The 25,208-nt window shown below is 42.2% G+C and overlaps 1 protein-coding gene across 1 annotated transcript in view; it reads right to left on the reverse strand.

The window, feature by feature from the left end:
• Nucleotides 1–24,888, reverse strand: part of RAPGEF5 (Rap guanine nucleotide exchange factor 5) — a 358,807-nt gene extending 333,919 nt beyond the window's left edge. Inside the window, exon 1 of the mRNA XM_040433729.1 lies at nucleotides 24,498–24,888. Within this exon, the coding sequence (XP_040289663.1) occupies nucleotides 24,498–24,761 (264 nt within the window). The 5' untranslated portion in view covers nucleotides 24,762–24,888. The remainder of the gene's footprint in view (nucleotides 1–24,497) is intronic.
• Nucleotides 24,889–25,208: the final 320 nt, after the last annotated feature.

A 25,208-nucleotide genomic window follows, 5' to 3' on the forward strand; every position in this document is an offset into this window, starting at 1 on the left:
TGAGATGAAGAGCTCACATGAAAAAATGATACTATTTACATAGGTCCTTTTACATTTTACAAACATTTTGTTAAAAGCCTCAATGCTCACAACACATACAAGACCAAAAAAATACACACAAAGTTCATTTCTGGACAAAGACTCCAGTTATCACCTGCCTATTGGACACTACCACATAAAGAGAGAAACAAAAGGTCTAAAAGTAGAAAAGGCATTTCATATCTACTTCCTGTAACACCCCACACACCTGCACTGATCCATAACAAGCTCATTTTTCTATTACGAAGAGCCAAACTACAAGACTTCTAGAACACAACTGCTGGCTTCCTTCCTTGCTTCCACTTTGATCCCCATAGGACTACAAGGACAGTCTTATTGTCTGACATCCTATTTTTCTGGGATTCCGGGCACATATGCATTTTAGATACTACTATGCCCTGTCCGTGTTTGCAGAGATTTGCCAGGATGTTAAACTGTGGGACCCTAAGAATACAATGGGGGTCATGTATTAACTTTCATTTTTTGGGGGTACAAAAATCACAAATTTTGTGAAAAGTGCAGTTTTGTGACCAAGTTTGCAACTTTTTAGCTCTTTCCATCACACTCAACACTTTCCCAAAAAGTGGGCACTGTGTGGGCGGCAGGAGGCTGGCTGCATATGGGAGCTCCGTGGGCCAGAAAACTGGCACCCATTACACCGAAATCTACTCCAGCCCCCTGGCTGTTGTGGCGTATGGACAGCAGAGAATTCAACAAATTTATTAGGTGTGCGCCTGTCAATCAACTGGTCTGAGGTTCCGCCAATGGGGTTTTTACTACGAATGGCCAGGAGTTGGAAACGTCAGTCTTTAGTAAATGTTCCCCACTATTATTTGGTCTCTTATTTCACATGACTAAAGACAGGTGTATTTTAAAAGAATTCTGTAATTTACAAAATGTTACATATACCTACTAGGATACATCTCAGATTCTGTATTCCTGTTCTGATCAGCTACAGTCCTCGAGGGGAGGTGGTGAAGATAAAACTCAAGCCCTTTGTCTATGGCCGCATTCACATGACCGTATTTTTGGTCCACATCTGATCCGCATTTTTTACAGATTGGATGCGGACCCATTCATTTCAATTGCGGTCTGCATACCGTATGTTCGTTCCGTAGTCCCGCAAAAAAAAAAATCCTATTCTTGTCCTTTTTGCGGACAAAAATAGCATTGTTACTGTGGATCTGCAAAAAAATAATTTAAAAAAATACGCAACACGGATGTTACACAGATGTCCTATATTTTTTAAGGAAGCAGTTGACCATGACTTTCAGACTGTAGTAACATGCTCAAGGGGACAAATACATATGAATCTCCAGTCTTAGCAAATGCTGAAAAGTGCTTTTAGACTGATATATCTGGCTCACTGTGTGCAGATGACTTCCCTCTAATGTGACTTGCACAGCTACAGTACAATGCACTGCAGAGGTCCTTGTGTACCCTATTCTGCACTGAGGGAAGGCAAAGCAAGGCTTTCACAGATGGTAATCAGTGCTAATATGATTCCTAAAAACTGTACAAATGATCTGTTGCATTACCGGATTAATATAATGACAGATAATTTCAGTACAGAAATTAACACTAAAATAAGTAATTTTGTACCATGATTAGCTGCATCACCCATGACGGCTTACCTATGGGAACTGTATGGATTTTTTTGTACTTAAACCTTTCTCATGCTGTACATAAAAATAAAAACAAACCCAACTTTCTAGCATAAACCAGTGTACAGCATGCTTCACAAGGTAATTTTTCCTATCTCAGACACTTAGTGCATGTTCAGACATGGCAGACAGTTTGCAAATGCAAATTAGGTAAATGAAGTAAGCAACTACATGGGCATATCTGTTAAATGCCATAGTCATCTTGAAAAACAAAACAAAAAAACTTTAAAGTGTAACTGCCATTTTTTTTTTTAAATCACATCATTTTTATTAAACATTTTACAGTGTAAATACAAGTTTTTTCACAATACATGCAAGGATGACATATAGACATATTGTCCATAGGACTAATAACAAAAAGGACACCAAACTATGTGTATTAATCCGTTTCAATCCAACCTCCCCAACCCCCCCCCATCCCACCCCACCCTAACCTACAAAATACAAAGGCACATTGTTAAACATTTCTATTCAGACGTCGAAACGACAGCCATGGATCCCACAATTTTTCAAATTTCGCTGGGCATCCACGCTTCTGGTACACCATCCGTTCATAGCTCAGCATTGTGTCAACCGCACTTAGGAATTCACCTAGGATTGGCGGAGCTGTCTGTATCCAATGTAGGGCTATTAACTTCCTAGCGACATATAACATTCTCCCTATAGCTATTTTATGCACCTGCCCAGTGGCCAATTCAGAGACATATCCTAACACACACACTTTCGGATCAGAGGGTATTCGTACTTTGTAAACTTCCTGTGTTGTCTGACGTACCAACTCCCAGTATCTCCCTAACCTCTCGCACGTCCACATCATATGCAACAGATCTGCAGACACCACAGAACATCTTGGACACTGTAACTGCAATTTTAATACCAAAAATTTAATTCCTAACATATGTGATGCCGAAGGGAATATATTCATGAAGCTTTATTTTTCAGTTAATTTTACCTATCCGATGTTTGTATTCAGCTTCCTAAGATGGCCTCTGCTCACTGTGGTGATCTTTGTCATATCCTTGAGGCCATCCTGTATTTCCCTCACTTCCCATAAGCCCTTGCTCTCCTCACATGAACTGGCAGGACCAATCAGAATGCAGATAACTCCCCCCACTACCCTAGAGCAGTGTGTATCCTCTCACATACAGCTAACCAGAGACAAGCCCTGCATTACATGAAATCAGTAAGCATTTGTTTTAGCCTCTTAATAGTCACCCGTCAGCTCTGCAGCTGCTCCCTTATTCTCCTCCACAGTGACAGGGAGGAGGGGCTGCTTTAGGCTACTTTCACATTAGCGTTTTCAATTCCGCTATTGAGATCCATCATAGGATCTCAATAGCAGAAGAAAGCGCTTCAGTTTTGTCCCCATTCATTGTCAATGGGGACAAAACTGAACTGAACGAAACGGAATGCACCAAAATGCATTCCGTTCCGTTTGGGTGCACTCCCATCGTGGACAGAATTTTTCTGCGCGTGATGTGGTGCAGAGCAAGACGGATCCATCCTGACACACAATGTAAGTCAATAGAGACGGAATCGTTTTCTCTGACACAACAGAAAACTGATCCATCCCCCATTGACTTTCAATGGTGTTCATGACGGATCCGTCATGGCTATAGAAGACATAATACAACCGGATCCGTTTATGACGGATGCATGCAGTTGTATTATGGTAGCGGAAGCGTTTTTGCTCATCCATGACGGATCCGCAAAAAACGCTAATGTGAAAGAAGCCTTAGCTGCTCATATCTCTGGTTTGGTACCAGCTAGAGATATGTTTATATTGTTTGAAAGCGGACATTCCAAGTTTTCAGACAATACTAGAATGACAGCAATCTGTTCAGTGTTTTTTTTCACGCATCAGTTCTGCTTTGCATGAAAAACGCAGCATGTTCTATATTCTGCGTTTTTCATGCAGCCCTGGCCCCATAGAAGTGAATGGGGCGTCAGTGAAAAACACATTGCATCCGGAAGTGCGGATGCAGTGCGTTTTTCACCGATGGTTGCTAGGAGATGTTGTTTGTAAACCTTCCGTTTTTTATCACTTGCGTGAAAAACGCATCGAAAACGCATTGCACTTGTGCGGAAAAAACGGAACAACTGAACGCAATTGCAGACAAAACTGAAGGTGCGAGTTTCCCTTAACGCATCCGGACTTAATCCGTTAAGCTCGTGTGAAAGGGGCCTTAGGCCTTTTTCAGACGGGCGTCCCGGATCTGCTCTGGATGCGTCCCGGGTGCATTGCGGGAAACCCGTGCGAGTGCGCACACAATTTCAGTCAGTTTTGACAGCGATTGCGTTGTTCAGTTTTTATTGAGCGGGTACAATGCGTTTTGCACGCTTGTGATAAAAAACTGAATGTGGTATCCAGACCCGAACTTCTTCACGGAAGTTCGGGTTTGGGTTCGGTGTTGTGTGGATGATCTTCTATCTTCATTCAGCAGGACCCGCGCTAACGTCATCAAAGGTCCTTTTGCAGGTCCTCAAAGAAGAAGAAAGAAGACAATGCCGGCTGCACGATCAAGTGGATGAAGTGAGTTAATTGTTTTTATTTTTTAACCCCTCAAGCAACATTTTACTAAGCATTCTGTATTAAGAATGCTATTATTTTCCTTTATAACCATGTTATAGGGGAAAATAATACAGTAAATTGACTTTAATCAATTTACTAACATCATCTCCTAGCAACCATGCGTGAAAATCTCATTGCATCTGCACTGCACTGCAAAATCTCATTGCATACGCTGAATATAGAACATGCTGCGATTTACACGCAACGCACAAGTGATGCGTGAAAATCACCGCTCATCTGCATAGCCCCATTGAAGTGAATGGGTCCGGATCCAGTGCGGGTGCAATGCATTCACCTCACGCATTGCACCCACGCGGAATTCTTGCCCGTGTGAAAGGGGCCTTAGGGTATAAAAAATTAAAAGGCAGTTACACTTTAAGGGGCTTAACGCTGATAGTGGTCTAGTGTGCTACAAGAGTTAATGCCAGTATTCCTGGACTGCTGAAAGTGTTGATGCCAGCACCCCTGTAGGTCTGGGGTAGCGTATGCATTTAAGGTAATCTGTCACCTCTGGCAAGCCCTGATAAGTACAGAAATAAATGCAGAGAACACCTTCTGTGGACTCCTGATCGGTCATTTGTATGTTGATACGCACCCCCAGTCCCCCGTCTATTAGAGGACTCCTGTTCATGTGCACATAATGGAGAGGATCACAGGAGAACGCCTCTCTATACATTCCATGGCTGGTTTGTGGCTGCATAGCGGGGGAACAGGGGGTGTACTGACATATGAATGGCGGATCTGGAGTCAGTGCCAGGTGTTCTATACATGCATCTTTGTACTTAATAGGGTTTGCTGGATATGACAGATTCCCTTCAATGCCAAATCTCTGGTGGTCAGCAAAAGCAATGATCTCAGCACTTCTGTTAACCCCTTAAGGACTCAACCCTATTGCACCTTACGGACTTGTCCATTTTTTGCAAATCTGACCAGTGTCACTTTAAGTGCTGATAACTTTAAAACGCTTTGACTTATCCAGGCCATTCTGAGATTCTTTTTTCGTCACATATTGTACTTCATGACACTGGTAAAATTTGTAAAAAAATAAATAAATCATTTTTATTTATAAAAAAAATACCAAATTTACCAAAAATTTGTAAAAAAAAAAAAATGCTAATTTCCAAGTTTAAATTTCTCTACTTCTATAATACATTGTAATACCTCCAAAAATAATTATTACTTTACATTCCCCATATGTGTACTTCATGTTTGGATCATTTTAGGAATGATATTTTATTTTTTGGGGATGTTAAAAAGCTTAGAAGTTTAGAAGCAAATCTTGAAATTTTTCAGAAATTTTTAAAAACCCAATTTTTAGGGACCAGTTCAGGTCTGAAGTCACTTTGCGAGGCTTACATAATAGAAACCACCCAAAAATTCTATAAACTACCCCCCTCAAGGTATTCAAAACTGATTTTACAAACTTTACAAGAATTAATGGAAAATAGAGATACAATTTCAAAATTTCATTTTTTTGGCAGATTTTCCATTTTAATAAATTTTTTCCAGTTACAAAGCAAGGGTTAACAGCCAAACCAAACTCAATATTTATGGCCCTGATTCTGTAGTTTACAGAAACACCCCATATGTGGTCGTAAACTACTGTACGGGCACACGGCAGGGCGCAGAAGGAAAGGAATGCCATACGGTTTTTGGAAGGCAGATTTTGCTGGACTGGTTTTTTTGACACCATGTACCATTTGAAGCACCCCTAGAGTAGAAACTCCAAAAAAGTGGCCCCATTTTAGAAACTACGGGATAGGGTGGCAGTATTGTTGGTACTAGTTTAGGGTACATATGATTTTTGGTTGCTCTATATTACACTTTTTGTGAGGCAAGATAACAATAAATAGCTGTTTTGGCACCGTTTTTATTTTTTGTTATTTACAACATTCATCTGACAGGTTAGATCATGTGATATTTTTATAGACCAGGTTGTCACGGATGCGGCGATACCTAATATGTATACTTTTTTTTATTTATGTAAGTTTTACACGATTTCTTTTTTGAAGCCAAAAAAATCATGTTTTATTGTTTCCATAGTCTGAGAGCCATAATTTTTTCAGTTTTTGGGCGATTACCTTGGGTAGGGTATGATTTTTGTGGGATGAGAGGACAGTTTTATTGGCACTATTTTAGGGTGCGTGTGACTTTTTGATCGCTTGCTATTACACTTTTTGTGATGTAAGGTGACAAAAAATGGTTTATTTAGCACACTTTATTTTTTATGGTGTTCATCTGAGGGATTAGGTCATGTGATATGTTTATAGAGCCGGTCAATACGGACGCGGCGATACCTAATATGTATACTTTTTTTCCCCCCCTATTTTTTACCAATTTTCTTTAACTTTATTTGGGGAAAATAACATTTTTGTTTATTTTTACTTGAAACTTTATATTTTTGGGGGGGAAAACTTTATTTTTTAAACCTTTTTTTCACTTTATTTTTTGTCCCACTTTGGGACTTGAACTTTTGGGGGTCTAATCCTTTACAATGCATTCCAATACCAAGGGAGAGACGCAAGAATTGGCTTACTCTCTCCCCACGGATTCCCCTTGTCTAGCTAATGTTGAATCATTTTTTCAGGCCTTAAGTGTATTGTACGATGAACCTGATAAGTCGGCCGTAGCTTAGAGTAAATTAAGGTCTCTTAGTCAGGGAGACAGACCCCTGGAGGAATATTGCACCTAATTCTGGAAATGGTACGTTTCCTCTGGTTGGAATGATCCAGCGCTTAGATGTCAGTTTCCTTTGGGGCTCTCAGTAGACTTGAAAGATATGTTGGTCAGTTTCCCCCTCCCTGACAATTTAGAACAGACTATGACTCTAGATGTTAGACTGGTCCAACGAATTAGGGAAAAAGTGAAAATTATACTCCGGAAATAACCTTGACTGTGGGGGTCTGTCATATGGAGTGTACTTTTTTTGATTCTAATTTTTTTTTTACCCGTGAAGGTAGTTCTGGGTATGCTTTGGCTCCAGGTTCATAATCCAGTCATCAACTGGTCCACGGGTGAATTAGAGAAATGGGGGGTGAAATGTGATTCATGTTGTCTACCCGTTATTCAGTGGAGTCTCTGCGAAGTCAAACTCTCTTTCCACATACATTAGTGACTTTGCTGATGTTTTTTTCTATGTCCGAGGCTGATTTCCTTCCCCCTCATAGACCTTATGACTGTGCCATAGACCTTGTTCTGGGATCTAAGTACCCTAGGGGTCGTATTTATAATTTGTCAGGTCCAGAACAGAAGTCTATGAGGGACTACTTGAAGGAGAGTCTACAAAAAGGAGATATTAGACCCTCAGTGTCTCCTATGGGGGCGGGATTTTTCTTTGTTGCTAAGAAGAACGGTGGATTGAGACCGTGTATTGATTATAGAGAGAGTTGAATAAGATTACTGTTAAGAATCAGTACCCGTTGCTGTTGATTCCAGTCCTGTTTAATCAAATTCTTGGAGCTCACTGGTTCACTAAACTTGATCTCAGGGGGGCCTATCATCTTATCCGAATTAAGGAGGGGGATGAGTGGAAGACGGCCTTTAATACCCCAGAGGGTCATTATGAATATTTAGTGATGCCGTTTGGGTTAAGTAATGCTCGGGCTGTTTTCCAAAATATTGTCAATGACATGTTTAGACAATTTATTGGAAAATTGTTTATTTAGATAACATCCTGATTTATTCGCCTGACTGGGATTCTCACGTTATTCACACTAGAGATGGGCAGTGGTCGTAACTCCCCTACCAGACCAGACCTAGGAGTCTTGGACCAGATCAGCTTAAGGAACTTGTGAGGAAGACGGGGAAAACGAACTAAAACGCAGATGAAAACTAAGATTACAAAAAAAAGGAGACATACCAATAGATGAGTTCACCGACTTACTCATATCACCGACTTACTCTCAGACACCGGCAAGTCAGTGATAAAGTCCATGGAGATATGGGACCAAGGTCTACTAGTGACCCTGGCCACGTCATGTGACTCACCAGTCTGGGCTATTTAAACAGGCAGCCTGCTGGCCACAGGTTGCCTGTGATTGATCTTTCTACCTTCACCAGCGTTCCTATTGTTACCTTGCTATTGTGTTTGGACCCCGGCTTTGTTTTTTACCTCAACCTTGTTACCTCCTTGTAATTGACGTGACCTTTCGGCTTCTGACTTCGGTTTGTGTTGACCTTGCTATTGTGTTTTCCCTTGTGTACCTGCGTGACCTCCTGGCTTTGACCTTTGCTTCCCTGACTCTGTTACGTGTTACTCTAGCTCTCTTTAGGCCTCTGCACGTATCTAAGCTAGGGACCGCCGCCAAGTTGTACGCTGTCAGTTAGGACGGGCCGTGCAAGTAGTTAGGGACAGAGGTGCGGGTGGAGATCAGGGATGCACTCTTCACATCCCTACGTGACAGATCTGTTATGCAGCGCATAGACTTCTATTATGACAGAATGAATAACAAAATGCCTCTAAAGGCATTCCGTTATGCATTCCATCATAGAATAGCGTTATGGTCCGTGGTAACAGAATTCATAACGCAATTCACCTTTTACCAGTAAACGAATCGCAAATAAATTTCATAACCGGAAATTCGCTCATCTCTAATTGTTACCATAATGCAATTGGTAATTCTCAGCTCTCGGAAGAGTTGGAAAATCTAGTTCCACCAGTGATAATATATGCTTTTACGGTATTTAACAAGTAACTCTATATGGCTTTTTGGTTCCAGTCATATTTATCTGATCTGCAAATGGGAAGTGCCATTTTAATTAGATATGTAACCTGAATATTGAGGCAGTGTTTATGTAGCAATCAACGGGGGAAAAACCTTAACAAAAATCAATAATCACCATTTTTACACGCAGTCTCACCATATCAGTTATCATAGGACCACTTAGGGGAGGAATGGCCAACCTGCGGCTCTCCAGCTGTTGTAAAACTACAACTCCCACAATGCCCTGCTGTAGGCTGATAGCTGTAGGCAGTCTGGGCATGCTGGGAGCTGTAGTTTTGCAACAGCCGGAGCGCCTCAGGTTGGCCATTCCTGACTTAGGGGAATATTTCCCAGAAATGCTTCTTTCATGAAAACTGCAGCTTCACAGCGAGATGTATATATTATGCATATCCCATAATTACTGTACTAAAGAGGAGACCAAATTAGGAGGGTTTGTTAAGAAGCTGCAAACCTCGTTCAGATGTATGCAGATGTTGTGTTCAGACACAGAAATTGTCTGCTGTACGTGAACACACCATCAGAGCACCTTTGAAGGAGTTAATGCACCATAATTCATTTTTGTAGATGTTCAAAATGATTTGACTACCAAAATGACATTTTCAACATATTCTTCCTCTTCATAGCCAGTGACAGATGTCAATACTTCACCTCTTTAAATAGAGTAACCTGCACCCTGTACATTATTTCCACAATCTGGGGACACTGATGAGAAATGCTGATTTCTAACCCATCCATAGTATCTATTGTTTCACGTTTCCTTCTTAGGGCTCTTTTACACCTGAAGATTATCGCTAACAATACTTCTGCCGATTACTAAACGGAATTTTTTAGCAGGCTTAAAAAACCTCGTTTGTAGGCGGCAGATTGTGCCATGTAATCACGATCTGCCACCGGCAAACAATGATTCAGTATGGGGGCGAGCGATGTTATAAGCCATCGCTTCTCCCCATACTGGGGAGGAGATCGCTGCATATAATTGCAGCGGTCTCCTCAGCTATCGAGAAGGCAATTGTCGGAAAGCAACCCTTTCCAACAATCGTCTACTTCATCTGCAGGTGTAATAGGACCCTTACACAAATTTACTTTGGCTTTTTTTCCTGCTGAAACCACTTAGATTTTTGGTAGGTTTTTTTAGTGCCATTTTTGTATTGGCACATTTGTTTGAATAGTGGGTTTTTTTCAGACTTTTCTTCCACATAGAAAAGTGGATGAAAAAAAAAGTCTGAAAAAAACATCTTTGCTTCAACATGAGACACGTAAAAAGCCAAACTTGGGGGGGGAAGAGAGCTGATAAAACTTACTTTTACATCCTGTATTTTCTCAGCAAAAAAATTAATAAAAATGTCAATCCACCCTAAAGGTCTATCTCCAGTATTTAAAAGGAGTTGTGTGAGAATGGTGAATAGAGCATAGACTTTCCCATACTTTAGTATATACAACGTTTTTGCTCGGTTTCAGATGACTCATTTCTTTAGCTCAAAGCTTATATTGCAGTCTGCTGTTCATCTCCCTTCTCTGTGATGACTTTCCCTAACTGAACCTGTATTTTTAATATGATTTTTTTTTAAACAAGTTTATATGAATAAGCTGGTATTTCAGAGTGTGAGATCCTGACAGCAGATTTAAGCAGCTATCTCTGCCTCTATCACACCAGGAAATCAAAGTGCTGTCTGTCTGTGCAGCAGAGGAAACTCCTTAAAGGGCTTGTGCAAGAATAGTGAGGAGGTGGGTTGGCAAACACCCCACTTGGCCAGACCTATAAAGAGAAGATTACTTACCTGCTTCCTGGTGCTTGCTTCCCACTCCATCGTCTCCAGGCCTGCGATGCTTCACTGGGCTCCCTCAATGTAAATATCCAGTATGACACATGGTCACACGACGCAAGAAGGATCAGGTCTCTTTGCGGCATTGTCAAATCAGATGTTTACATTAAGTGAGCCCAGAAGAGCATCACAGACCTGGAGAAGAAGAAGAAGCTTGGAGCACAGGGAAGAAGGTAAGCAATCTTTCCTTTAGGGCTCATGCACACAAATGTATTATTTGTCCGTCTCAGTTATGTTTTTATTGCAGCCTGCCGTGTATGTGGAATCATTTATTTCAATGGGGCTGCAAAAGAAAAACGGAGATGACTCGTGTGCATTCCATATCTGTATTTCCGCTCCGCAAAAAAATAGAACATGTCCTATTCTTGTCTGTTTTGCGGACAAGGGCATTCATTGTTACAATGGACCCACAAAAACAATGGATGTAACACGGACGTCACACGGATGTTTTGGTGTATCTGTGTTTTGTGGACCGCAAAATACATACGGTTATGTGCATGAGCCCTTACAGGTCTGGCAAAGTGTGTGTGTTGGTTGGGGGGGTGGGGAGGGGGGTTGCCCAAAAAAACAAAAAAAAAACACATTCTTGCACAGCTTCTTTAAAGCCATGGAGAGTACATCTAGGAATGACATAATAAAAGCCAATGGGACACATTTATCATACATAATGCATCATCAAATTTTTTTTATGGTAGACGTGTGCTAAAATTTACCCCTTAAGGACCGGGCCATTTTTCACCTTAAAGACCAGACAGATTTTTGCAAATCTGAGATGTGGCAGTTTTATGTGGCGATAACTTTAAAACGCTTTTACTTATCCAGGCCATTCTGAGATTGTTTTCTCGTCGCATATTGTACTTCATGACAGTGGTAAATTTGAATCAAAATATTTCATTTTTATTTATACTAAAATATCAAATTTACCCAAAATTTGGAAAAATTTGCAACTTTCCAAATTTACATTTCTCTGCTTTTAAAGAGGACCTTTCACCGATTCTTACCCTATGAACTAACTATACAGATATGGAGAGCGGCGCCCGGGGATCTCACTGCACTTACTATTATCCCCGGGCGCCGCTCCGTTCTCCTGCTATGCCCTCCGGTATCTCCGCTCACTAAGTTATGGTAGGCGGAGATACCAGTCCCTAAGTTATGGTAGGCGGAGTCTGCCCTAGCGCTGGCCAATCGCAGCGCAGAGCTCGCAGCCTGGGAGGTTATTTTCTCCCAGGCTGTGAGCTCTGCAATGCGATTGGCCAGCGCTAGGGCAGACTCCGCCTACCATAACTTAGGGAACGGAGATACCGGAGGGCATAGCAGGAGAACGGAGCGGCGCCCGGGGATAATAGTAAGTGCAGAGAGATCCCCGGGTGCCGCTCCACATGTCTGTATACTTAGTTCATAGGGTAAGAATCGGTGAACGGTCCTCTTTAAAAAAGATAGTGATACCTCATATAATAGTTATTACTTTACATTCCCCATATGTCTACTTCATGTTTAGATCATTTTATGAATGCCATTTTATTTTTTGGGGACGTTAGAATGCTTAGAAGTTTAGAAGCAAATCTTGAAATTTTTCAGAAAATTTCCAAAACCCACTTTTTAAGGACCAGTTCAGGTCTGAAGTCACTTTGTGAGGCTTACATAATAGAAACCACACAGAATTGACCCCATTTTATGAACGACACCCCTCAAGGTATTCAAAACTGATTTTCCAAACAAACATTGGTAACCCTTTAGGTGTTCCACAAGAATTAATGGAAAATGAAGATGAAATGTCAGAATTTCACTTTTTTGGCAGATTTTCCATTTTTATATTTTTTTTTCCCGCTAACAAAGCAAAGGTTAACAGCCAAACAAAACTCAATATTTATTGCCCTGATTCTGTAGTTTACAGAAACACCCCATATGTGGTCGTAAACTACTGTATGGCCACACGGCAGGGCGCAGAAGGAAAGGAACGCCATATCGTTTTTAGAAGGCAGATTTTCCTGGACTGTTTTTTTGACACCATGTCCCATTTGAAGCCACCCTGATGCACCCCTAGAGAAGAAACTTCAAAAAAGTGACCCCATTTTAGAAACTACACCCCTCAAGGTATTCAAAACTTATTTTACAAACTTTGTTAACCATTTAGGTGTTCCACAAGAATTAATTGAAAATGGATATGAAATTTCAGAATTTCACTTTTTTGGCAGATTTTCCATTTTAATCATTTTTTTTCCGCTAACAAAGCCAGGATTAACAGCCAAACTAAACTCAATATTTATTGCCCTGATTCTGTAGTTTACAGAAACACCCCATATGTGTTTGTAAACTGCTGTAGGGGCACACAGCAGGGCGCAGAAGGAAAGGAACGCCATATGGTTTTTGAAGGACAGATTTCACTGGGATCATTTTAACTTGCCATGTCACATTTGAAGACCCCTGAGTAGAAACTACAAAAAAGTAACCCCATTTTGGAAACGACAGGATAAGGTGGCAGTTTTATTGGTGCTATTTTAGCGTTTCTGTAAATGGACTGCGCTGCTCCAGGACAAAGCTGAAAAATCCTCCCTTCCAGATCTCACAGGAATTTCATGGACATTAGTAAGCAGTCAGTTCACTCGGATTACTACGTACTAAAGGCTGTTTCATATATTTTATGGTGCTATTTTAGGGTGCAGATGATTTTTGGTTGCTCTATATTACACTTTTTGTGAGACACGGTAACAAAAAAAATTGTTGTTTTGGCACTGTTTTTATGTTTTGTTATTTACAACGTTCATCTGACAGGTTAGATCATGAGCTATTTTTATAGAGCAGGTTGTTACGGACACGACAATACCAAATATGTTTTACATAATAAAGCATTTTTGAAAAAAAATATTTTTTAGTGTCTCCATATTATGAAAGCCATAGTTTTTTTCAGTATGAGATGACTGTTTGACTGGTACAATTTTGGGGTGCATATGATTTTTTGATCGCTTGCTATTACACTTTTTGTGATGTAAGGTGACAACACCGTTTTATTTTTTTTATTTTTTACAGTGTTCACCTGAGGGGTTAAATCTTGTGATATTTTTTATAGAGAAGGATGTTACGGACGTGGCGATATCTAATATGCATACTTTTTTTATTTAAGTTTTATACACTAATAATTTTTAAAACAAAAAAAAAAATAAATCACCATAGTCTGAGAGCCATAGTTTTTTTATTTTTTGGGGCGATTCTCTTAAATAGGGTATCATTTTTGCGGGATGAGATGACTGTTTGATTGGTACAATTTTGGGGTGCATATGACTTTTTGATCGCTTGCTACTACACTTTTTGTGACGTAAGGTGACCCAAAAAAAATGTTTTTTTCAGACTTTTTTTTTTTTTTTTTTTTTTTTTTTACACAGTGTTCACCTGAGGGGTTAGTTCATGTGGTATTTTTATAGAGCAGGTTGCTACGTACGCGGCGATACCTAATATGTATACTTTATTTTTTTTACATTTAACACAATAAAACATTTTTGAAACAAAAAATAATAATCATGTCTCCATAGTCTGAGCCATATTTTTTTTTTTTTTGGGGGCGATTGTCCTATGTAGGGGCTCATTTTTTGTGGGATGAGGTGAAGGTTAGATTGGTACTATTTTGGGGGGCATACGCCTTTTTGATCACTTGGTGTTGCACTTTTTGTGATGTAAGGTGACAAAAATGGCATTTTTTGAAACAGTTTTTATTTTTTATTGTGTCTATCGGACGGGGTGGATCATGCGATATATTTATAGAGACGGTCGTTATGGAGACAGCGATACCTAATATTTTTTTCTTTTTTTTTTATTATAAAATCAATGGAAAGTGGCGTTTTTTTTTTCTTTTTTTAATTTGAAACTATGCCTGCACAATATATCGCCAAAGCAATCGCAATAAATCGCCATATCGCAATCGCCGAAAGTGGGGGGAAAATGGCAGTTCGTCTTATAAAGCAATGGTTGACTTTTTACGTGGCTGACACGGATGTATCGCCGGCCGCTATGTTGCACAGCGCGGCCGGCGATACATCAGTTACAGTGCGGGGAGGGAGGAGGGGCTGGAGGCAAGTCGTTATTTTAATGAACAAATGTTCTATTTATTCTGTTTATCTGTTCTGTGCAGTGCTATTAAGAAAATGGCAAGTTTTGTATTTTGTACTTTTGCAATAATGCAAATGTTTTTTAATTTAGTAAAAGATGTTTTATTTTGAAAAACATTGTGCATTTCAGTTCTTGAGTTAAGCATAACTACATTTCAGCATTATCAGTAATTTCTGTGTGCTTTTGCCTTGAAAATCCAAGCAAATAGACCTCTAGCACAATTCCCTTAAAATATTGCATCACTTATCGTTATCGCAATTTTTAGGGCCCTAATCGCAATCGCACAAAATTCCCATATCGTGCATCCCTACTTGAAACTTAATTTTTTTATTCAAAACACTTTTTTTTACTTTTTTTTTTTAAACTTGACTTCTGTCCCACTCTGGGGCTTCAACTTTTGGGGGTCTGATCCCCTCTGCAATGCATTACAATACATCTGTATTGTAATGCATTGCCTGTTAGTGTATTACTCAGTGTCATACACTAACAGGTTACCTAGGAGACCCAGTCTGAGGTACCCGTAGAAGGCAGTTCCCGATGCCATGCAAGGCATTGGGCAGCCTCTGCACGGCATCGGGCTGCCTTCTGTCACATGGAAGTGCCCGCCACAGCAGCGCGGGGACTTGATGCACTCCCTCACCCGCCAGAAACAACTTCTATGTCGAGGTCATCGCAGACCGCGGCATAGAGGGGGTTAATCTGCCGGCATAGCTGTAAACAGTGATGTCGCAGATACAGCAGGGGCCCAGCTACCAGGGACTGCCGGACCCCTGCAGTGATCGGGCGCGCAATGCATCCCCCGCCATACATGCACTGCGTTTTGCTTTAAGGGGTTAATCTTGTTTTACTACAAAAAAAATAAAAATAAAAGATGCACATTGGGCGTGTGTAAACCTCTGGCAATGGTACACAAATTCATTCTGGACTCATACCATTTTTTACAACAGCAATGATGTGGTGTAAGGAAGTGTCTATTATGTTATGAGATGTAAGACATTTATTACGCAGCCTGCTTTATTTCAATTTGGCACCAACTGTTCCAAAAAGCTCTTGCTATGTCAAGGCTCGCTGTTGACACCCTTCTGATCTGATGCGAGACAATGGCTCACATTTACTAAGGCCTCTTTACACGACCGTATGTATTTTGTGGTCCGTAAAAAACGGATCTGCAAAAAACAGATCTGCAAAAAATACAGACGTCCGTGTGCATTCCGTATTTTACGGAACGGAACAGCTGGCCCCTAATAGAACAGTGCTATCCTTGTCCGTAATGCGGACAATAATAGGACATGTTCTATTTTTTTGCAAAACAGACATACGGAAACGGAATGCACACGGAGTACCTTCCGTTTTTTTTGTGGACCCATTGAAATAAATGCTTCCGTATACGGTCCGCAAAAAAATGGAACAGACATGGAAAGAAAATACGTTCCTGTGCAAGAGGCCTAAGGCCTCCTGCACACAAACTAATGGTTTTGTAATCCATTTTAAACTGATCCGTTTTTTGTTTAAGTAGTGTTTCCTTTTTCGTTCTGCTGTTTGGTGTCCGTTTGGGATCCGTTTTTTGCGGATCGGAAACAGAAGCATACAATAATGCTTAAACAGTAAGTACATTAACAAATTGGGCTGGGCATAAAATTTTCAATAGATGGTTCCGCAAAAACAGGACGGATACGGAAGACATACGGATGAATTCCGTTTTTTTTTGCAGACCCACTGACTTGAATCGAGCCACGGATCGTTAATAATAGGACATGTTTTATCTTTGAATGGAATAAAAATACGGAAATACGGAATACATACGAAGTACCTTCCGTTCTTTTTGCGGATCCATTGAAATAAATGGTTCCGTATACGGAACGCAAAAATGGAACGTAAATGGAAAGAGGGGCTGTAGAAGGAGTAAACTTAGACAGGCTGTCTAGACCTGCACCAGATCTATCACAGAGGCTCAGGCTAGATTATATCTGGCTTTTCTCTGACTCTATACCAACCATTGGTTGGCTTACTTTGAGACAGATTTTTATACCACAATTGCGCCGAAATTGATCCAAGTCCATAAAAATTGTAGAAACCCTACTTGCCCCACTTTTTTAGTCAGATTTTTGATGACAACACATCAGTAAACCCTGGCCAGTGTGATTATTTTTGGTCTTTTTTAAGGACTTAAAACCCCTGAAAAAATTGCATAAGTGAAGAAAGAACACCTGAAGGAGTTACCCCGCTGCCCCACCTGCCCTGTATTTGCATCTTTCACTTTTAGGTTCCTAGTTTCATGGAAACTGGATGCACATTTAGTATGGGACTTACAACATTTATGTTATCCATGTAGATATAAAATTAAAATCCATAATTATAAAACACCCCAGTAAAAAGGTACACTGTATACTGGAATCTGCATCAATGGAAGTCTATTGAAGAAGTGCTAGATATATTGGGGGCACATATAGCAGCACTGTGATAAGAACTACACTTCACAATGGACAAACAAGATGTTAAATTTGCAAAAAAACTTTCAACATACTAGACCCACCACGCAGTAGCTATACAGGTACTTGGCCGTATGCCAGTATCTCGCAATTAAAAAGTAAAAAAAAACAATGATTTTGTCAACTTTCTTCAAATATATTGTTCAAGGAGCAGAATATGGCATTTTAATGACATGATGTACCTTGCATCACTTTTCTGTCATACATTACTCCAACTTTGTGGTGTATTTTATGTGTCTATTTTATTCAGTATTTTGGTTATTATTTCTATAGCACCAGCATACTTCAGAGCACTTTACACAATATCTATTGACTCTAACGAAAAAAAAAGTCAGAACTAGGGTTGTTGCGGGTATCGAAATTTCGATACCCAATCAATACTTTTGTCCCGGTATCGATATGATACCGGGATTTCCATTTTTTCGATACTGGGCTGCGCAGTCTAGTTTCACAGAACATGGAGCGAGCTGCTGTCAGCTTGCTCATGTTCCCTCAGCAGCACAGGGAAGAAGGAAGTAGTCTCTCCCTCCCCCCTGTGCTGCTGCTGCTGCCACCAATGAACGGAGAGAGGGGCGGGCACACTGCGCCACCAATGAAAGGACTTTTCCTACACAGAGCATTTACTATTATTCCTTGGCGCCGCTCCGTTCGCCCACTGTGCCCCATTACTGTCTCCTGCTCCATATGCCAATTACTATCGGAGCAATGGGGAGGAGACATCAGCTTCTCTAGTGGGCGTTCCTTCTCCCTGCGCTGCAATTGGACAGCGCTACAGCCAGGGAGAAGGAACGCCCACTAGAGAAGCTGCTGTCTCCTCCCCATTGCTCCGATAGTAATTGGCATATGGAGCAGGAGACAGTAATGGGGCACAGTGGGCGAACGGAGCGGCGCCCAGGAATAATAGTAAGTGCTGGGACATCTCTGGGCGCCGCTCTGTGTAGCCTAATACTGAAAGACTACTTTATATGGGTCCAGACTTTAACACATAATACAGGAGGCGGGTGGCGGCAGCAGAATCGCATTGCCGGCACCCTGCCCCTGACAGGGAGCTACGATCAGCGGCAGTTAACCCCTCAGGTGCGGCACCTGAGGGGCTAACTGCTGCTGATCTGCCATTACCCGCCTCCTGTATTAAGGGGTAATTATCATTGGTGGTGCCCTCCCCCCCTCAACCCCCCATCCCATTAAAATCATTGGTGGCACAGTGCCCCCTCCCCCCAGTATTAAAATCATTGGTGGCAGTGGCCACAGGGTCCCCTCCCCCTCATTGGTGGTGCAGTGGCAGCTTCTGATCGGAGCCCCAGCAGTGTAAGCCTGGGGCTCTGATAGGTTACCATGGCAGCCAGGACGCTACTGAAGCCATGGCTGCCATGGTAACATCCCTGATGCTGTGTGCACAGAGCACAGAGCAGCAGGGACAGTGTAAAGTCCTATTCACCCTGATAGAGCTCTATCAGGGTGAATAGGACAAGGGATGAAAAAAATCCAAGGTTCTAGCCCCTAAGGGGGAAATAGATATTAAATAAAAAGTGTGAAAAATAAAATAAATAAAAAAATTAAAAAAAAATATTAAGTATGAATCACCCCCTTTCCCAATTTCACATATAAAATGTATAAACAATAAACATATCACATATCGCCACGTCAGAAAAGTCCAAACTATTAAAATATATTTTTTTTAAATCTATGCGGTGAACGCCGGAACAGAAAAAATAAAAACTGCGCAATTCGCCATTTTTTAAAATGCGGAATGCATGTGGCTTTTTTGGTTTATTTTTTCACGTGGTATCGAATGGTATCGAGTATCGCAATACTTTTTTATGGTATCGAAACCGAATCAAAAATTTGGTATCGCAACAACTCTAGTCAGAACATAGAAACCCCAGGCCTCTGCGTGGCAATACAGCAGTGCTGACCGGTCCGTATGGTATTTTTATTATAAGTTACAAACCCTTTTACTTTTTAAATAAAAAGAAGAAATAGACATGACATGTGTTATACTGACAAATGTATCCATTACACGGCTAATCTACTACAAGGGGACACTGATCTAGTTACCAGTGTAGCATCCCAGTTAAACTAGTTGTGTCACACAAAGGTAATATATCATAAATCCTTTGGGATTACATAAGCTAGAATCGGCTCAAATTATAGCTCAAGGAAAAAAAATATACAACATTTTTTACAGGACTCATTCTGTGTAATTTATATTCTATTCCTATGGTATCCTCTAATATACATATACTGTATAAAGCTAAAGCCTCATACATGTATGCAAAAATGATTGAAAAAAAATATGATTTGATACATAAACATAAAAAGGTAAAACCTCATGTGCATGGCGGCATACAAGCTCCAAGGTTTACTGCCATAATACAGCACCCATTAAGTCAACGGGATCATACAGTACCTTCATGTGTCTCTATTCATACATGGCATGCTGTCGCAATATTCCCCAACCTATGCCTCACCAGCTGTTGCAAAACTACAACTCCCATCGTATAGTGTAGAGCAAACTTGTGGTTTCAAGTTCAGCGTATAAGGTTCGGGTTATCTAAGAATTCCGTCATGGATTCTGCTACCACAGACCATAACTTATGGTCCACGGTAGTGGAATCCATAACAGAATTCTTAGATAACCCGAACCCCAACCTTGTACGCTGAACTTGAAACCACAAGTTCGCTCAACACTACCATCACACTGACAACCAGCGGCTTTTAGGGCATGATGGGAGTAATAGTTTTGCAACAGCTGGAGAGCCACAGGTTGGAGATGACTGCTCTATCAGATATCATGGATTTGCTGTCTCCTAGAATCTCTATCGGGTATTATGGAGCCATACATAGATACCATACGGCAGCACACGTGTGCCATGTGCCATCCCTTAAATAGTGTGATGAAATGACATTATATCTAGGTAAAGCCATGCATACACAATTCAATATTTCAGTCCATGGTCAGAACTAGGGCGAGAATCCAGGCTAACAGTATAATGCAGGTTATCACTCCTCTCAGTAGAACAAAAGATCCCAACACTGTTTAAGGAGATCCTCCGACATTTAATTCTGCAGCCGTTACCATGCTGAGATAATGAGATTACAGAAGAGATGTCTAAATGAGCTTAGCTTTTGGTCAGGCAATTCACCATGTACGGCGTGCATTCCGCATTTTGCAGAACTGAACGTCCTGTCCTCTATAGAATTGTCCTATCCTTGTCCATAATGTGGACAAAAATAGGATATGTTCTATTTTTTTGCAGTGCCTCGGAACAGACATACGGATGCGGACACCACACGGTGTGCTGCTGCCTCTTTTGCGGTCCGATTGAAGTGAATGGATCCACATCCGACAAAAGACACAGCTGTGTGCATGAGCACTAAGGCTACTTTCACACCTGCGTTTAGGTGCGGATCCGTCTGGTATCTGCACAGACGGATCCGCACCTATAATGCAAACGCTTGTATCCGTTCAGAACGGATCCGTTTGCATTACCGTTTGCATTTTTTTGTTCATGATAATGCAAACGGATCCGTTTTGACTTACATTGAAAGTCAATGGGAGGCGGATCCGTTTTCAAAAGCACCATATTGTGTCAGTAAAAACGGATCCGTCCCCATTGACTTACGTTGTAAGTCAGGACGGATCCGTTTTGATCAGTTTCGTCAGACGGACATCAAAACGCTGCAAGCAGCGTTTTGGTGTCCGCCTCCAGAGCGGAATGGAGGCTGAACGGAGGCAAACTGATGCATTCTGAACGGATCCTTATCCATTCAGAATGCATTGGGGCTGAACTGATCCGTTTTGGGCCGCTTGTCAGAGCCTTGAAACGGATCTCACAGGCGGACCCAGAAACGGCAGTGTGAAAGTAGCCTAAAAAAGGTCCTTATTATTTCCAGTTCCATTTTAATCCACTTTTAGCACTGGCTCAAAATACTGCTCCAAAGGCTGACACAAAAGCTGTGTATGTATTCACCCAGTCAAATGCTTTCAGGGGCTTTCAGGTATTAGGCCAGGTTCACATATGCACTTTGAACTCTGGCAGTCTGTTTCAGCGGAGGAACTGACGGAATTCACTGTATCCGGTGTACATGCCGGCTTTCAGTTGGACAAAGAATACTACACGCAGCTTTTATTGACCGGCAGAAAGCCAGCATGTATGCCGAAAATTGGCCGGATTCCCACCGGATTCCATTACAGTAAATGGGGATCTGGCGGTGCACGGTGGTATCTGACTATGCCGGATATGGTGATCTCCAGGAGTCTGTTTCTCTGCCGGAAGAGACTGCCAGAGTTCAAAGCGCAGAAATTAAGTCAGCCTTAGGGTCCATTCACACATCCATGTGTGTTTTGCGGATCCACAAAATACGGACAGCGGCAATGTGCGTTCCGCATTTTGCGGACCACACATTGCCGGCACTAAGAGAATATGCCTATTCTTGTCCGCTATTGCGGACAAAAATAGAACATGTTCTATTTTTTTCAGGATCGGAATTGCGGACCCAGAAGTGCGGGTCCGCAATTCCGGGCCACACATCGTAAGGCCCCATAGAAATGAATGGGTCCGCAATTCCGTTCCACAAAATGCGGAGCGGAATTGCGGATGTGTGAATGGGGCCTAACTATGGTTTTTAATAGATCCTCAGGATAGGTCATCAGTATCTGATCAGTGGGGGTCTGACACCTGGGATCCCCGCCAATCAGCTTTTTGAGAAGGCACCGAAGTCCTACCACTGGGACCTCCACTGATCACAAGAACAGAACCACCCAAAATGAACAGAGCGGCAGGTCGGGCATGCACACTGCCACTCCTGAAGATCCATTCATCTCTATGGGAGTTCTGGTAATAGCTGATTGCTGTATTCGGCTGTCTCCAGAACTCCCGTACAGATGAATGGAGTGCAGTGAATGCAGCGCCCATGCCCAACCTGCCACCCGAGAGTTTAGGGTTCCCATTCTCGTAATTGGTCGGGGTCCTTCTACTGGAACCCCCACCAATCTAATAGTCATCCCCAATCAGGGATAACTTGTCAAAACTGGAATAATCGTTTAATATAGAGGAGTTCTCTATTCAGGATCCTGATCTGTTGTCTAAAATGAAGAGTGGTTACAAAGAGTATCTGTCACTCTGGATGACCATCCTGCCCTGTATTACACAGAAAACACATTGATTTGAATGGGCACTGTGTAATGCTTCATTTCTCCTATAGGAGAACAGCAGGAAATCAACACACTAGGATTCATCACGGATTACAGCTGATCACGGGGGTCCAAGAAGAGACAATTGGTGATCAGTTTTTTGTCAAGAGACCCTAACAAGTTGGAACTACCCCAAGCGAGGATACCTTTACATTTTAGCTGATTAATTCCACTGTTATTGACCGGATCCATTGACAATCTGATGGTCTTTTTTGCCTACAGAGATACTTAGTACTTATTGGTCGTATGTAGGTGTTAATGGAGGAGTCGGGCGATTGATATCTCGTGTTTATGGCCAGCTTTAGTGCTATGAGTGATAACGTGGCATCCTGCTAAAGTAGATGAATTGTCTTATTTGCAGCAGAAGAAAATGCCACTGGCACCTTGGCATGCTCTCTAAATGAATGAGATGTATGGCATTTTCTTCCCTTTGTAGAGGATTAGGAGCATCGTTACAGGGCTCAGTGCATAAATGTATGGTGGAGAGCAGCACCCATACAGTCACCTGCATTTCTCCCAATTGAAACGATACATACAATTCACAACCAGTACATGTAAAGTGCCTCATAATAAATGATCATTTCATCGCCCAGTCTCCATCAATAACAGATTGTCAATCCAAAATAGCCCAGATAATGACAGCGATTGTCCCCGGGGCTTATCACTAGTGTCACGGTGTAAAAGCTTGTGGTGTCGATGGCCAGCCTGGCACACTGGAATATTGAACGCCATGTAAATGCACTGGTAAACTGGCATGCTGCAAGTAAACACCATGGATATGCTAGATGTATAATACTTGCACTCTACATGACCCGAGTGCACCGAGATTACCAGTGTGTCACCTGCGGTATTAATAAACCGAATGCTGTCCTAGGAGACTGCTGGTAGTGCGAAAGCAATGGGTGCACTGGTAGTGGGAATGTAATGGTGTCATCCCCTTCTTTTAATGATAGATGCGCACTGGCATGCTGCCCCTTAAATGATCTGGTAAGTACCTGTACTGGTGTATTGTTGGCAGTGTATAGTAAATACACTGGGTACCTTGGCACACAGATTGTAGTGTATAGAAATTGGATGCATTGATATGTTGCTCCTAACATGAACAGATATACAGGACCGTACTAGTATACGGCTTGTTGTATAAATGGGTACCCTGGCATATGGAAGTAGTGTATAATAAATGCAATGGGTGCCCTGTCATATGGTTTTAGTGTACTGTACACAACCTGGGTACTCATGTAATACAGTAAACGTACTGGGCACCCTGCCATATAGAGTGTAATTGTAGTACATGACCTGGGTACACTGCCGTAGGGTTTAGTGTATATAAAGCGCCTCACAAATACTGAGTACCCATGTTTATGGGTTGTGGAACACAGCAATTGCACTGGGTTCCCAGGTATATGGCATTTAGTGTGTTGCAATTGCACTGGGTACCCTAGCACTTTGTGTTTAGTGTATAGTAAATGCACCAAGTACCCTGGCACATGGCATTTAGTATATAGTAAATGCACTGGTAACCCTGGCATATGGCTGTTGGTGTACAGTAAATTTACTGGGTACCCTGGAGTATGCCATTTGGCGTACAGTAAATGCACCGGGTACCCTGGCATATGGCATTTTGTGTATAGTAATGCACTGGGTACCCTGGAATATGGCATATGGTTCTAGTGCAGGGTGCATGAAATGGCTTGTGGAATACAGGAAATGCACTAGGTACCCTGGCATATGGCTTGTGACTGCAGTACACTGGCATGTGGCTATAAGCACTGGCATGTTACATGTGCTCGGCCCCGCTGCTGTATATGGCATGTAGTGAACGACCTGTACCCCGCCAGGAGCTCTCCAGGTGCGGTGACTGCAGGAAGCCATGAGGTGTCACACTCACCGGGCCATTGGTGGCAGTGGCCGCCGCGGTCTCCTCCGTGTCCGATAAGGAAGGCGAGGGTCCATACACCGAGCTCCTTCTCCGCAGGGTCAGCCCGCTCCTCAGCAGGGATGGCAGCTCCCTCAGCTTGTGCTTCAGCTGCGCCTGCTGCTCCCGGACGCTCTTGCTGCGGCTAAGCCCTGCGGTGCTGACTCCGGTGCCGCCGCCGCTGCTGCTGCTCTCTGAGGTGGGCTGCATCTTCCTCCTCACCTGCCCCACAGTCATACTGCTGCCGAGCACTGCGGGGACAGCATGGTCTTCCCTCCGCCGCTGTGCGCTATATGCGTGCTGTAGCCTCCTGCACCGGCTCCTGCCTGTCACACACACAGCACACAAGTGAGGAGGAGGAAACACTGCTGCATCACAGCCTGCTGCTCCCTGCCTGCACCAGCCGCTTCCACACAGCCCCGAGCGTTCACCTCCCTCAGCACAGACTGCTCCTGTCAGCAACCACTCACAGCTAGCCAGGCAGTACTAAGGGGTTTGCAAATACCGTAGTCAGGTAGTACTAAAGGATCTGTAAATATGGTAGCCAGGCAGTACGGTAGTCTGGTATTACTAGGAGGTCTGTAAATAGGTTGGACAGGCAGTACTAGGTGGTCTGTAAATAGGGTGGATAGGCAGTACTAGGGGGTCCATAAATACACGGGTCAGGCAGTACTAGGTAGTTGG

The sequence above is a fragment of the Bufo bufo genome, chromosome 5 (assembly GCF_905171765.1).
Source record: "Bufo bufo chromosome 5, aBufBuf1.1, whole genome shotgun sequence".
Lineage (NCBI taxonomy): Eukaryota > Metazoa > Chordata > Amphibia > Anura > Bufonidae > Bufo > Bufo bufo.